The 15,768-nt window shown below is 39.9% G+C and overlaps 1 protein-coding gene and 1 long non-coding RNA gene across 2 annotated transcripts in view; one reads left to right on the top strand and one right to left on the bottom strand.

The window, feature by feature from the left end:
- The window catches only part of hspa9 (heat shock protein 9), a 42,270-nt gene extending 37,284 nt beyond the window's left edge, over window positions 1–4,986 (top strand). The window contains exons 15-16 of the mRNA XM_061835944.1: window positions 3,521–3,661; window positions 4,411–4,986. Of these exons, the coding sequence (XP_061691928.1) occupies window positions 3,521–3,661; window positions 4,411–4,485 (216 nt within the window). The 3' untranslated portion in view covers window positions 4,486–4,986. The remainder of the gene's footprint in view (window positions 1–3,520; window positions 3,662–4,410) is intronic.
- An 8,143-nt stretch (window positions 4,987–13,129) lies between these two features.
- Window positions 13,130–14,820, bottom strand: LOC133508787 (uncharacterized). Its single transcript, XR_009797155.1, has 3 exons — window positions 14,503–14,820; window positions 14,359–14,419; window positions 13,130–14,295 (listed from the first exon to the last, which is right to left on the bottom strand). It is a non-coding gene; the product is annotated as an uncharacterized LOC133508787 (long non-coding RNA).
- Window positions 14,821–15,768: the final 948 nt, after the last annotated feature.

Here is a 15,768-nt window from a genome sequence, read left to right as displayed (position 1 = left end):
AATCTTCATCGTAGGTGCATCTCCACTGTCAGAGATAATCTGAAAACATTTTTTTTTTTTTTTTTTTTACAATTTTTGTGATAGAACTGCAAATAAGTATTTGAACACCTGTGGATCAGGTAGAATTCTGACCCTCAAAGACCTGTTATTCTGCCTTTAAAAGTCCACCTCCACTCCATGTATTATCCTGAATCAAATGAGGTCGTTACCTGCATAAAGACAGCTGTCCAACCCCATATAATAAGTAAGACTCAAACTTGTAACATGGCCAAGACTAAAGAGCTGTCCAAAGACACCAGAGACAAAATTGAATAACTCCACATGACTGGAAAGGGCCATGGAGAAATTGCTAATATGCTTGGTGGGAAAAAAAGGTCCACTGTTGGGGCAATCATGAGAAAATGGAAGAAGCTAAACATGACCGTCAATCTCAATCGGAGTGGAGCCGCCTGGAAGATATAACTTTATGGGGTCTCAATGATTCTTAGAAAGGTGAGTAATCAGCCCAGGACTACATGACAGGACTTGGTCAATGACCTGAAAAGAGCTCAGACCACCGTTTCCAAGGTGACTGTTGGTAATACAATAAGACGTCATGGTTTGAAATCATGCGTGGCACTGAAGGTCCCCCTGCTTAAACCAGCACATGTCAAGGCCCCTCTCAAGTTTTCCAATGGCCATTTGGATAATACAGAGGAGTCATGGAAGAAAGCCTTGTGGTAAGGTGAGACGAAAATTTAACTTTTGGTCATAATTTCACTAACCGTCTTTGGAGGAAGACAAATGATGGGTTCCATCCCAAGAACACCATCCCGACTGTGAAGCATGGGGGTGGTAGCATCATGCTTCGGGGGTGTTTTTCTGCACATGGGACAGGACGACTGCACTGTATTAAGGAAAGGATGACCGCAGCCATGTATTGCGAGATTTTGGGGAACAACTTCTTTCCCCGGGTCAGAGCATTGAAGATGGGTCATGGCTGGGTCTTTCAACATGAGAATGACCCAAAGCACACAGCCAGGAAAACCAAGGAGTGGCTCTGTAAGAAGCATATCAAGGTTCTGGCATGGCCTAGCCACTTTCCATCTTTGGAGGGAGCTGAAACTCCGCGTTTCTCAGCGACAGCCCAGAAACCTGTCTGATCTAGAGAAGATCTGTGGAGGAGTGGGCCAAAATCACTCCTGCAGTGTGTGCAAACCTGGGGAGCAACTAGAGAAAACGTTTTGACTTCTGTAATTGCAAACAAGGACTACTGTACCCAATATTAACATTGGTTTTCTAAAGTGTTGAAATACACATTTGCAGCTGTATCACACACACAAATCGTTAAAAAATCATACATAGTGATTTCCCGAATTTTCTGTTAGGATTATCTCTTTCACAGTGGACATGCACCTACGAAGAAAATTTCAGACCCCTCCATTATTTTTAAGTGGGAGAACTTGCAATATAGCAGGGTGTTCAAATACTTATTTTCTTCACTGTAGGACTCATGGTAAAAATGTGTTTCATAGTTAATTGCCACCTTGCATATCATTCAACTTATTGGGTTCAGAAGAGATAAACCCAGTCATCAAATTACAATAATTGTGTGAAAGCAGAGAGCAGGCAGAGGAACAATTAGAAAGATGGAGGCACGCAGGAAAGGAGAGGAATTAACATTAGCCAAACTAAAACAGAATATCTGGGCATGAATGTGAGTGGAGGAGGAGTGAAACTCCAGGAAAAAGAGATAGCGAGGGTGGATGACTTCAAATACTTGGGGTCAACAATACAGAGCAATGGAGAGTGTGGTAAAGAAGTGAAAAAATGGGTCCAAGCAGGGTGGAACAGTTGGCAGAAGGTGTCTGGTGTTCTATGTGACAGAAGAAGCTCCGCTATGATGAAGGGCAAAGTTTATAAAACAGTGGTGAGGCCGGCCATGATGTACGGATGAGACAGTGGCACTGAAGAAACAACAGGAAGCAGAACTGAAGGTAGCAGAAATGTAGATGCTGAGGTTCTCGCTTGGAGTGAGCTGGTTGGATAGGATTAGAAATAAGGTCATTAGAGGAACAGCCAAAGTTGGATGTTTTGGAGACAAGGTTAGAGAGAGCAGACTTCGATGGTTTGGACATGTTCAAAGATGAGTATATTGGTAGAAGGATGCTAAGGATGGAGCTGCCAGGCAAAAGTCTGAGACGAAGACCAAAGAAAAGGTTGATGGATGTTGAGGGAGGACATGAGGACAGTGGCTGTTCGAGAGGAGGATGCACGAGATAGGCTTAGATGGAAAAAGATGACACGCTGTGGCGACCCCTAATGGGACAAGCTGAAAGGAAAAGAACAAGATTTTATTAGGAAAAGTTATTTCAGGACAATAAATGGGTTTGTAAGTTCAAGTATCCAGAAATGTCACAGAAAGTTTGACATATCACCTGATAAATATGTAGTAGCTATTGTCACTCAATTTAGTTTGTAATCCACATTCACCGTAATTTGTTTTCAAGTGGCCAGTATAATGTGACTTATACTGTGAATAACCAATGTTTCCCCATTGTTTTGGTACAAATTACTACATAAAATAAGAGTTCAGAAAATATTTACCTTTTTATCTTGTTGCAAATGTTGAAGTAAATCCTAGAAGCAATTTCAGACGTATCTTTTTTTTTTTTCCCAAAGCGGCTCTTCATGGGGACAGTTTCTAAAACTTAAGTTTTAAAAACTTTTACAAAATTTACATAAATTTATACATCCATCTTGAAATCCTGACAACCACAATTGACTTCACACCATGCTCTCTAAAATGTTAACTTTGCATAAAAATGTGCAGCTATCCCCACTACCTTATAAAACAGACTTTTCTGTTATGTTTGAGCTGTTTTACTGCGGCGTTACATTTACTGTTTGGAAACAAGGTATGTAAATACTTACAAAGTTTGTGTGAATTTCTTAATTTCACATCGTAGCACGGGATACGTCCGGGGTGTATGGTCCAGCGTGGGTCTTGTATGGGGGGGCGACTAGAGTGGCCGTGACTTATTAACTGGTGTATGGTGTTGTCTGTAAAATACGTTGCATAAAAAGTACAGAAGTGGCAGATCATGGGGGAGGGTTCCACTAAAGACTATTTTCAAATACTCTGTGATTTGAAAGATTTCTGCATCAGGTATTAATTGTAGCAGAATTTACCAACGGCAGCACCACATTTAAAATGAAGTATCTTTTCTATAGTAGTCTTTCAAACTGTATCAAATCCTGACTAGGAGCCAATTTCGATGTGTTTTCAGTGGTTGCCAATGTGAATCAAAAGCACAAAGTTAGCAAGCAGTTACTTTTATTAAAAAACAGCATTGGTCATGTAGTATTACAATTACACAGTTCTTGTAATTGTTCTACTTTTCACTGTGTCCAGCTCTGTTCTGATGAACAGAACAAACAAAATAAGCCACAGAGCCCCACTATTGGAAGTCTTACAGTAAGTTATGTCTGGCCAATTGTGAATGATTCCCTGACAACCTTTGTAACTCTCCCCTTGCAGTGTGCCAAGCTGAAGGAAGAGATCACCAAGGTCCGAGATCTTCTGACCAACAAGGATTCTGAAACGGGAGAGAACATCAAGCAAGCAGCAAACAACCTTCAACAGGCGTCACTCAAGCTCTTTGAAATGGCCTACAAGAAGGTGTGTATAAAATTTAATAATTTTTAATCTCATTTTCAAATGAAATTGCTTTCACTCTTTTCTACTCAAGCATAATAATTCTGTTGACCGCCAAACTGTACATACTGAAGTGAGATCTGTAGAACCCCTGTACATACTGAAGTGAGATCTGTAGTGGTAATATTTCTTTAGCCTTTGGTAATCAGCCCATTCCAAAAAATAAAAAAAGTCCAGGCACCAGCTGCTGCACGGCAAGTGGAGAGGGAAATAAGAAAAAGCAATCCAAAGACAAAAGACAGATCCACATAACATTTACATCCACTTTATTTTGTCGCTTACATCTTAGATCTGTGGGCTGGATTGAACTCCTATAGGCTGTATGCTCGACACGTTACTTAATGACCTCAAAAATATATATATATATATTTTTTTCAGTGAGTTGTTTATGGTCTACACACACAGGGTTTTCATGTATAAAGAGGGTTGAGTGTGCCTCTATCTGATGAAAGCAATTTCACTGAAATTCAGGCTGAACTTAATCAAATAGTACTTCTATTATTTATATAATATATGCAATTTATTTTTAACATGCTGTTCTATACTAAAACATTCAGTTCTTTTAATACTGTAACTTTGCTGTTCCAAAATGCATACAGCAACATTTGAAACCCAAACTGAAAGGAAAAACAAAAATATAAACCACTGTCAGAGAATATTCTGTAAAACATTCCAGCCAGTTCAGTGTTGTACTTCTCTTTTTCTTGCTGCAGATGGCGTCAGAGCGTGACAGCAGCAGCAGCTCTAGCTCCAGCTCAGAGGGTGAGAAGAAAGAGGGCCAGCAGTAAACTGAAGCACTGAGTTTTTGTTGTCAGTTTGACAACAGGACTTGTTGGGTAGGGAGGGGAGGGAAAGGCTGTTGTGAATGTCGTGAAACAAGATTATGTATGAATGCATGTTGATGTTTGGATCTGGATGTATGTGAGGCATTGTGGAAAATTTTGCGGAGGTGGGTCACAATTATGTTGCTGTCTTTTGTAATAAAAAAAAAAAAACAAATCAGCTCTGGTACTGATTGAACCAAGTGTGGTTTGTAACTGTGGTGAGACAAATACTACTGTACGAAGTCATTTTCTCAAAGATAAGCCATCTTTTGCAGTATTACCTTTATCTGTGGCGATGGATCCTGCTATTATTGTCCAGCAGAGGGAAACATTTGTCCTAATCTTGAGACCCACACATGCGTTGATCCATATTTAAATGAATTTTTTTTTGTCTAATTTTTTCATTCATCTTTTTGGTCAATTGATTTATTGTAATAAAATAAACATTTTCTTAGGATAAACCTATTGATGCACAATTTTCTTTTTACCACATCTACAACCTAGTGGCCCATATCTATCCATCAATTGGTCAATTTTTGGATTGTTAATCCTCCAGGGTTGCAGGGAGTGCTGGAGCCTATCCCAGCTATCAACGGGTAGGAGGTAGGGTACATCCTGAACTGGTTACCAGCCAATCACAGGCCACATATAAACAATTTTCATACAAATTCTCACCTAAAGGCTATAAAGAGTCTTCGATTAATGCCTGTTTTTGGGATGTGGGAGGACACCAGAGTGCCCAGAGAAAACCCACGCAGGAAAGGAGAGAGCATGTAAACTCCACACAGGTGCTGGAATTTGAACCCCGGAACTGTGAGGCAGACACTAACCAGTCATCCACTCTGCTGCCTACATCTGTCCATTTAAAAAAAAAAAAAAAAAAAAAATATATATATATATATATTTTTTTTAAATCAATTATAAAGTTATCTCATTCTTAGATTGAGACATGTTGACAGATACATTTTTGGTTCCAAATGTAATATAGATGGGATGCAACCCATCACTACTCCAGGAGAAAGTCTCTTAGCTACGTTGAATTTTTTTTTTTTTTTTTTTTTGGTACATATTTTGTTCTCCAAATCAACTAACATGTACATAAAACTGTCAAAGGTGAGTATTGAATTATTTTGACAGAACTGAATGTCAGTGCTACATTCTGTAGTCCAGTCATGGCTGAGCAAGATGTTTCTTCCATTTTGTTTGGATGTTCTGAAAAAGGCCGTCAAGCCTGACAAGACAGGGCAAAATTCAGAACAGCTTGGAAATTGGCCGAGGTCACATTTAATGGGTTGTCGCAAAAAGTAAATTTTCTGTTATGTATGTGCAGTGTCCTGACAAGAGTTCATGTCCTTTGCCTATGATATAAAAGCATTCATTTCGGGCAGTTGTTCACTTACAGTAAATATGAGGGATAAGGCTTTCCGAATTAAGATTTAGATGAAGCGTGATCCTTTATTTAAACGTTAGCACAATTCATCAGTCGGTTTAATCATGTGAGCTGACTACTCGTGACGTGTGTTCTATTAGCTCTTTTATAGATAGAAGTGTTATGTACAGACAAGGTGTTTGCAGCAGCTTTTGTTCTATCTAAAAGTAGTCGAACGACTTTCAAAGCACAGAGGCATGAAAAAAGATTACCAAGGTGCTGATGTGATTCACACCTTTTGCTTCAGTCATCTGCTGGGGACAGCTCAGACATGTTCAGAAGATTGACAGACTTCAACTTCACCTTTTAGTCTTCTCCATGTCCCAGTGAACAAGTTGATTCGAAGGTTGTACGAGTGGGTGTTAGTGATGTCTGATGTGCTACTTATTAAATATTACTTGCACTTGCAGGTCAGATTTTTTTTTTTTTTTTTTTTTTAAAAGCATTTAGTTGTAGAGTTGTTGACATGTCAAGGTTGGACCCTGTGTAGCCCTGTTGGTAGCCAAATGTCTCTTTTTCACAAATTAATTGTCCTTCCTCTTGTGACCTTTACCTTCCCCATTGTCATTGATTAAAAAAAAAAAAAACATTCCAGTAGAATTGCAGTGTTGCATTTTCTTTTGTTTGATTAGAGGATAGATGACTAGTTTTATGCAAATATTCACCTAAATGGCTACCACGGTGACGATAACACAGACTGTTATTGGAAATGGCATCCATCCATCTATTTCTGATCCTTGTGTTCAGGATCATGGCAATTTGGAATCTGTCCCATCTGTGGTCTCGGGCTCAAATGCAGCACAACGACCCATCAGAATAGATGGAAATGACAAATGAAATCTTGAATCTCAACTGTGACAGGTCAAAGCCAGGATACTGAGCAGTCAATTTCACAGATGAGAAGGTGAAGACTTGAAAATTGAGAATTTGTCTTGGGCCAAAGTCATGTAATACTGTACTCTGCAATCCATAGATAGCAGATCAGAAATGCCACTTTATCGTTTTCTTACAAATCTCAATTCCAATGATGTTAGAATGTTTAAAATGTAAATACAAGATGAATACAATAATTTGTAAATTTGTTTCAAACTCTTCTCAAATTGAATACATGACAGACACTTATTGTTCAAACGGGATACATTTTTTTTCCCAGTCTCAAGTTTTTTTTTTTTTTTTTTTTTTTTTTTTTCTGCCTGTGACACATTTCGAAACAATTATGTTTATCCCATGTTACATCACCTTTCCTTTCAAGCAGCACTCAACTGTTTGGGAAGTGAGGATTCTAATTGTTCAGACTTTGTAGGTGGAATTCTTTTCCACTGTTGCATAATGTACAACTTAAGTTGCTCAACAGCTCAGGTTCTCACTTGTCATATATTTAGCGCTACATAATGCGCCACACATTTTCAATGTGAGAGGAGTCTGGATTGCTAGTAAACCAGTCTACTACTCGTGTTGTTTTACTACAAAACAGCGCTGTTGTAACCCGAATGGAATGTGGCTTGACATTGCCTTAATGAAATCTGCAGTGACCTCCCTGAACAAGACATTTTTATGACAGCATACTGTATGTTGCTCCATAACCTGTCTGTACCATTTGGCATTAGCAGCGCCTTCACACCATTGTATTTGAAAAGCTGTCATTATGAAAATACTTTATTTCAAATGAATCAATGTTACCATGATTGTGTGAAACAAGTTTAGTTTGTGTATCAAATGCATCATTCATATTGTTAATCCATTTTTTTTTTTTAGCTTTTTTTTATGTTAGAGGAAGAAAGGGTTTCAGTCAAGGACCGAAGTGTCTACCCATTTTTTTTAAAAGTATATTCTCCATTGTCTCTGGTATTTGCAAAATGTTGCATCAATATCCTTTCATGCCATCCAAGCGCATTAATCCCCTGGAGATGGGAATAGGAGGAGTGATCTATTTATGTTGCTGATGTGGGTCTTTGATCTGCCATGTTAGAAACTTTGATCTGTCATTTCGTTACGTCGACAAGAAACTTCCCATGTATTTTGAGCATGGTTGTTCTCTTATGTCCTGAACTTGTCTTGACAGCCTCAAGGCAAACTTCAACCTGATTTTTGGTCAGGATTCTCATTGTATCAAAGCAAAGGTTTTTACTATGTTGGGTAATACGTGTCAATCAAATGTTCAAACCAAATGTACTTCTCCATATTTTCTTGTCTCTGTCATGCAGTCATTTATTCCTCTTAGTGATGATAACAATAGTTCAATATCAAGTCATGTTGAAAAAAAATCACATGGAAGGACTGCTCCATTGTGATAATTATCAATCCATCCATCTATTTTCTGAGATGCTTATCCTCATGTGGGTTGTGGGGTGAACACCATGTTATGTTTTTTCATGAACCAATGAAGCCTATGGACCTTTCCGATGGCGATCTTAAGCTCCGCCTCCTCAGTTATGTCCCACAAGCTTCCAAAAAGGTGATTGAACATATTTGAAGTCGATTCTCTGTCGCGCATTCCAGATAATATTGTGGTATGTTTTTTGACAAATGCGTCAGACTTGTTCAAGAGTTCTACAGAGAGGTCTTAACTATTTCACGCAAGGATATGTACACGGAATTAAGATTTTGGACGGAGCAGGACACAGTGTCAGAGTTATAGCAAAATGTTGACGATCGATGCAAAAAAAGTTCGACTCCTTACAAACTTCATATTGAAATCCAACAGAATAAAACTGGAATCGTACTGCGCATGTAAAGCACGGTGAGTACTTTTAACTTGCAAAGATCAGCAGTAATATCATTGTAGTCTTTATAAGTGAGTGGGTGTATTCATTTGACTTGACTCGTAATCGAATCCAGTGCTCTCAAGTCTGATGTGATACAAATAGGCAAACAGACATTTCTCTTGCATGACATCATCCATTTACGAAACCCTAACTCGACTCTTCGGCATAAAACATTACACACTTCATTCAGCAGGTCAGTGATACGCTAACAAAGTGAACGTTGTTCTCCTGCAATGTATAAAGCATTGATACTATTGAAATCAAAATCAGAGAAGATACTTCTCCCTCACTTACCTTCCAACAAGTGTTGAGAATTCTGTTGCTATTTGTTCAAGAAAATGATTGGAATGTGATGGTGTGACTAAATGAACAAAATGTAACAAGTGTGACAAGGATAATTGGTTATTCATTTATATTTAGAAATAATAGCTTTCCCACAGTGTTTTTGGATCTAAATGGTTCCTTTTGGTGGGGGGGATATTTCACCAGCTTGAGGAAATATTTTTCACAGTGTACAGATGGAGCTAGGGTGCAGAGAAAAATGTGAATGTGTTTTTCTGTATCTTGATCTCATGCATGGCTATAATACCTCAGCATAGATGAGGTGTTGTTATATACAAGCTCCATTGTACACAAACAGTTCATCTGTGAAATACTAAAAGTTAGACATAAGAACAAGAGAAAAGCATGGTTTTTACATTTATATTAAAGTAGCTTTTTTACAACCTTATTTGAAGCAATCAAAACAAAATGTTCTCAAACAGGAAATTCTCCTTTTTTGCGCAGGTTCCATTGCAACAACGGACAAGTCTCGGAAAAAAAAAGTGCGCAAACGAAGCACCCCTAAACACAAGCTTTGTGGAAATGCCCCTCCCATTACTCGACACACATTTTGTCCCATCACGAGCAAAACACCCATAACATTACCTAGGGAAATCTTATTTCTTCTGAAAACATCTTCCTTTTCTTTCAGCTTGTCCTGTTAGGGGCCGCCACAGCGTGTCATCTTTTTCCATCTTAGCCTATCTCCTGCCTTTTTCTCTCTAACACGAACTGCCCTAATGCTTCCCTCACAACAGCCATCAATCTTCTCTTTGTCTTCCTCTCGTTCATTTCCCTGGCAGCTCCATCTTCAGCTATGTTGTAACAATATACTCACTCTCTCGCCTCTGCACATGTCCAAACCATCAAAGTCTACTCTCTCGAATTTTGTCTCCAAAACATCCAACTTTGGGTGTCCCTCCAATGAGCTCATTTCTAATCCCATCCAATCTGTTCACTCTGAGCGAGAACTTCAACATATTCATTTCTGCCACATCCAGTTCTGTTTTCTGCTGCCTTTTCAGTGCCACCGTCTCTCAATCCATACATCATGACTGGCATCACTACTGTTTTATTGACTTTGCCCTTCATCCTAGCAGAGACTCTTCTCTCACATAACACACCAGACTTCTGCCAGCTGTTTCAACTTGCATGGACCTGTTTCCTCACTTCCTTACCACACTCACCATTGCTCTGGATTGTTGACCACAAGTATTTGAAGTCGTCCACCCTCACTATCTCTTCTCCCTAGAGCCTCACTCTTACGCCTCCACCCCTCTCATTCACACGTATATTCTGTTTTACTTTGGCTAATCTTTGTTTCTCTCCTTTCCAGTGCATGCCTTCATCTTTCTAATTGTTTTTGCACCTGCAACCTGCTTTCACTGCATATAACAATATCATCTGCAAACATCATGGTCCAAGGGGATTCCAATTGAACCTCATCTGTCAGCCTTTCCAGGGGCAGATGGAAGGGGGTGCCTGTCACCACCGGGACATAGGTGTGACGCTGTAGAAATAATTGTGATCATAATTATCATACATCTGCTTCCAATAAAGAAAAGCTTTGCTCTGCTCTAGATAACGTGGCAGCCTCCTAGCAGGAGATAGCAATAACAAAAATATATAATCATCAGAACTGTTAGAACTGCTGCCTGTTAAAGAAATGATGACCACACATGCACACGCACATGAACAAACATGTACACCTTGTTTCAAACTGTTTTGCTTGTTGTCTCCTTTTTGTAACATCCATGTAAATAAGGGGGGTCTTAAAACTAAATAGAGGTGCTGAGGAGAGGATAATCAGAGAGTGCAGTGGTGAATTGTACGAGACAGTTCCTCTCCTCTCTCCTCGCGAGACTTGAACTGGTGTCTTTGCTTCCTTTTTTGTCCTGTTTAATGAATACATTAACCTACACATCCTCTGCTGTTGATCTACACTCTCCCCTACCACTACCTTACAGTCACCTCCTTCAGAATACATCGTCTGCACAAAATATAATCTCCCTGTGTGTTTCTACCTCCACTCTTGTAGGTCACTATATGTTCCTGCCTCTTCTAGAAAAAAGTGTTCACTACTGCCATTTCCATTCTTTTTACGGAGTCCACCACCATCTGTCCCTTAAAATTCCTTTGCCAGATGCCGTACTTACCCATCACTTCTTCGTCGCTCCTGTTTCCTTAACCAACATTTCCATTACAATCTGCACCAATCGCAACTCTGTGTCTGGGATGCTCAGAACTACTTCATTTAGTTCCTTCCAGAATTTCTCTTTGAACTCAAGGTCACATCCTACCTATGGGGCATAGCCGCTAATCACATTTTCCATAACACCCTGAATTTCAAATTTCACGCTTGTCACTCGATCTGATACTATTTTCACCTCCAAGACATCCTTAGCCAGCTATTCTTTTAAAATAACTGCTACTCCATTTCTCTTCCCATCTACTCCATGGTAAAATAATTTAAACCCTGCTCCTAAACGTCTTGCCTTACTACCTTTCCACCTGATCTCTTCGATACACAATATACAGTGAAGAAAATAAATATTTGAACACCTTGCTATATTCTGAGAAATCATGGAGGGGTCTGAAATTTTCATTTTAGGTGCATGAGATAATCTCAAAAGAAAAATCCAGAAATTACAATGTCTGTTTTTTTAACGATTTATTTGTGTAATACAGCTGCAAATAAATATTTGAACACCTGTCTATCAGCTACAATTCTGACCCTCAAAGACCCTTTAGTCTGCCTTTAAAAGTCCACCTCCACTCTATCCTGAATCAGATGCACCTGCGTGAGGTCGTGAGCTGCATAAAGACACCTGTCCACCCCATATTATCAGTAAGACTCAAACTTGTAACATAGCCAAGACCAAAGAGCTGTCCACAGACACCAGAGACAAAATTGTACAACTCCACATGGCTGAAAAGGGCTACAGAGAAATTGCCAAGCAGCTTGGTGAAAAAAGGTCCACTGTTGGAGCAATCATTAGAAAATGGAAGAAGCTAAACATGACGGTCAATCTCAATCGGAGTGGAGCCCCATGCAAGATATCACCTCGTGGGGTCTCAATGATCCTTAGAAAGGTGAGGAATCACCCCAGGTCAACACGACAGGACTTGGTCAATGACCTGAAAAGTGCTGGGACCACCGTTTTCAAGGTGACTGTTGGTAATACACTAAGATGTCATAGTTTAAAATCACGCATTGCACAGGAGATTTCCCCACCTTAAATCGGCATATGTCAAGGCCGGTCTTAAGTTTGCCAATGACAATTTGGATGATACAGCGAAGTAATGAGAGAAAGATTTGTAGTCCGATGAGGTCATAATTCCACGAACCGTGTTTGGCGGAAGACGAATGATGAGTTCCAGCCAAAGAATACCATCCCTTTTGTTAAGCATGGGGGTGGTAGCATCATGCTTTGGGGGTGTTTTTCTGTTTTTCCTGAACATGGGGGAGGACATGTATTGTGAGATTTTGGGGAGCAACCTATTTCCCTTGGTCAGAGCATTGAAGATTGGTTGTGGTTGGGTCTTTCAACATGATAATGACCTGAAGCACACAGCCAGGAAAACATATAACGTGGCCCAGCCACTCTCCAGACCTAAACCCAAACAAAAATCTTAGGAAGAAACAAACTCTGCATTTTTCAGCAACAGCCCAGAAACTGATCGACAGAAGATCTGTATGGAGGAGTGGGACAAAATCCCTCCTGCAGTGTCTGCAAACCTGGTGAAGAACTAAAGGAAAAGTTTGACCTCTGTAATTGCAAACTAAGGCTACTGTACCAAATATTAACATTGGTGTTCAAATACGTATTTGCAGCTGTATCACACAAATCATTAAAAAAAAAATCATACATTTTGATTTCGGGATTTTTCTTTTTGGATTATCTCTCTCTCACAGTGGACATGTTTCTACAATGACAATTTCAGACCACTTCATGATTTCTAAGTGGGAGAACTTTCAATATAGCAGGGTGTTCAAATACTTATTTTCTTCACTGTATCACCCTTTCTCCTCATCATCATGTCAACCAACTGACCTTTTCCAGTCATAGTCCCAACATTCAAAGTCCCTACTTTCAGTTGTAGCCTCTGTGCATTCCTTTTCTTCTGCTGCTGAATCCGCTTTCCTCCTCTTCTTTCTCTTTGACCGACAGGAGTCGAATTTCCACTGATGCCCTGCAGGTTAACGGTGCCGGGGCAGGCGTTGTTAACTCGGGCCACCACCGATCCTGTATGGTATTCTTTAGATGAACACTCTTATTTGTTTGGCGCAGTTTTACGTCGGATGCCCTTTCTGACGCAACCCTCTGCATTTATCTTGGCTTGCGACCGGCCTACAGATTGCACTGGTTTGTCCCCCCATAGAGCTGCCTTTTCTGAAAACATGTTATTGTACTTATTTTAAGTCAGTTTCAACTTTTTTTGGTTCTAATTTATCAGGAAGACTAAAACACTTGTTTTAGGATACAGGGTCATATTTAAGTTCATTTCAGTTAATAATTGTGCCATTGGCAGATTTTTTTTCCCCATTTACTTTGAGACAAAAGTCAGCAAGTAACCCTCGGACATCTACCAATTTGCCGCAATAAGAAAAAGAGACCCCTGCGTTATTGAGACAATGAGCAAGAGAGAAAACTGAGTCCAACACAACAAACACTGGTCAACACCATTCAAAATTTGGAAAATCTCACAACCAATTCCTATTTTGTTTCACCACTGTTAAAATGCCAGTTACCAGAAAATTAATCCCATCATGTCATGCTGAAGGATGCCTCAATCACAAAATTGCATCTTGAAGAGAGAGCACAGAGAGAAAACGGCTTCTGAGTGAAAATTACACACACAAGTGTGACACACCCCACAGAAAACATTTTGAGGTTGATACCAAAGAGAGAATATTGGTGTGCTGCTGATCTTCACCTCATGCAGATAAAACAAAGGCTATGGAAGTAAACGAACGCCACCGGGATTTGAATTTGAATAGGATTTGAATTTGAAATGGTGAGTGGATTTCAATTTGAAATTCAACTTCGTTGTTAAAATTCAACTTTGTTGTTAAGAAGACAAGTCACAGACATTAGCAAAGGATTTCAGAACCCAACACCCAGCAGCCAGCCAATCCTGTTACACTTTCTTAGTCATGTGACATCTCTGTGGCGGTCATTGGAGATAACGCAACACAGCGTCCAGTCAATCCAGTTACGCTTTCTTAGTCACGTGAAGTGACGCGAAGTGGAGTCCCTGCCGAGCATGCACATTAGTTGTCCGCCATATTGGGAAGTTCGCTGCATGTAGGTAACTTACCCCAACATTGTGAACTATTTTGTCTTCGCTCTAAGTGTTGATACCATGGATGACCTGAAAGCTGACAAGAGCATAGATGCATACAATCAGTTTGTGTGTGGCTGGGTTCTCGATGTGGGAGCTGTTTTCAGAAATGGATACCACCTAGTTGTCACGGACGAGACTCGGGGGTGGACCCAAATGCACGACTCAGGTGAGAGGTAAGCAGTGCGGAATAAGCCTTTATTCGTTCCAATGTCGGTTACCAGGGAGTCAGTCCAAACAAGCAGCAAGATCAGTAACGGCAGGCTTACGGGGTAGGTCGGGAGACAGGCGTTGGTCGGTACACGGGAGGTAGACGTCAGGAGTATGGTAGTGCGGGAACGAGGCATGAGAGGCAACGATCTAGCAGAGTCTCTGTCGTCCCCCGGGTCCTATATGTACTGGGTCTAATCGGAGGTCGTGAGACGCAGGTGTGACCCTTCCGATTAGACGGCCACGCCCAGCCCTGGCTGGAATCCAGGATCATGACACTAGTTAGTGGAAAGGTCAGTGTTTACATTTCATAAAATCTATATTTCATTACACTGTGACTTTTCTCACTTCAATGTAGAAGTTTCCACTACAGCTTTTTAGCAAATCCAATTATTTAATTCATGTACATTTAAATGTATGTGATGTTTGTGAGGCCAGGAGTCATGTAATGATAATTTGCAATTTATAATTTGAATTTTTAAGTAACGCCATGCAGGAAAAAGTATAATTAATTTCTTTTTATGTTTCTGTCTCTTTGTTCTACATATATTTTCAAAATCATATTTGAAATATACATTTTTCAATAAAATGTAAATTTCTCCAGCCTCCATTCTTTTGTCAAATATTAATTTGCTACAATAATGATAGGTGCAAATATTTAGTAATATTAATTAAATGTGCATGATACTTAATACATGTATACATGCATGTATGTTTAAAAACTCCAGTATTTTCTTTACAGGTTCTCCATCCAAGCATTGCGAGAAAAGCCCCTTTGGCCTTGGGTGATTGCTGAACAAAGTGGGAAAATTGTTGCTGCACAATGGAACTGCAAGGGTAGCTGGGAAAAGCTTGCTCATGTGTTGCAGCATGGCTGTTTTGGGTTGAAGCCAACATCAAGATATGGGACTCAAAGACTGTCACACAAGAGAAAGTTACCAACACCTTTAAAGGATGTGGAATATCGTCCAATTGGTGAAATTGACTTTACTTTAGCAAAGACAAAGTCACCAACTGCATAGGGCCATTGAAGCTGGTGCCAATGTGGATGCCATTCACCATTTTCAGACTTAGATCAATTCATTTCCAAGTTCTAGGCAACAATAGCATCCTATGGCTCACCAATCCGTTGTCCGCCTCAAAAGTAGTCAATACAAAAAAACCAATCCCTACCTA

Source organism: Syngnathoides biaculeatus, chromosome 11, assembly GCF_019802595.1.
Source record: "Syngnathoides biaculeatus isolate LvHL_M chromosome 11, ASM1980259v1, whole genome shotgun sequence".
Taxonomy (NCBI): Eukaryota; Metazoa; Chordata; class Actinopteri; order Syngnathiformes; family Syngnathidae; genus Syngnathoides; species Syngnathoides biaculeatus.
Note: the sequence above shows the minus strand (reverse complement) of the source record. Positions and strands in the feature narration are given on the sequence as shown.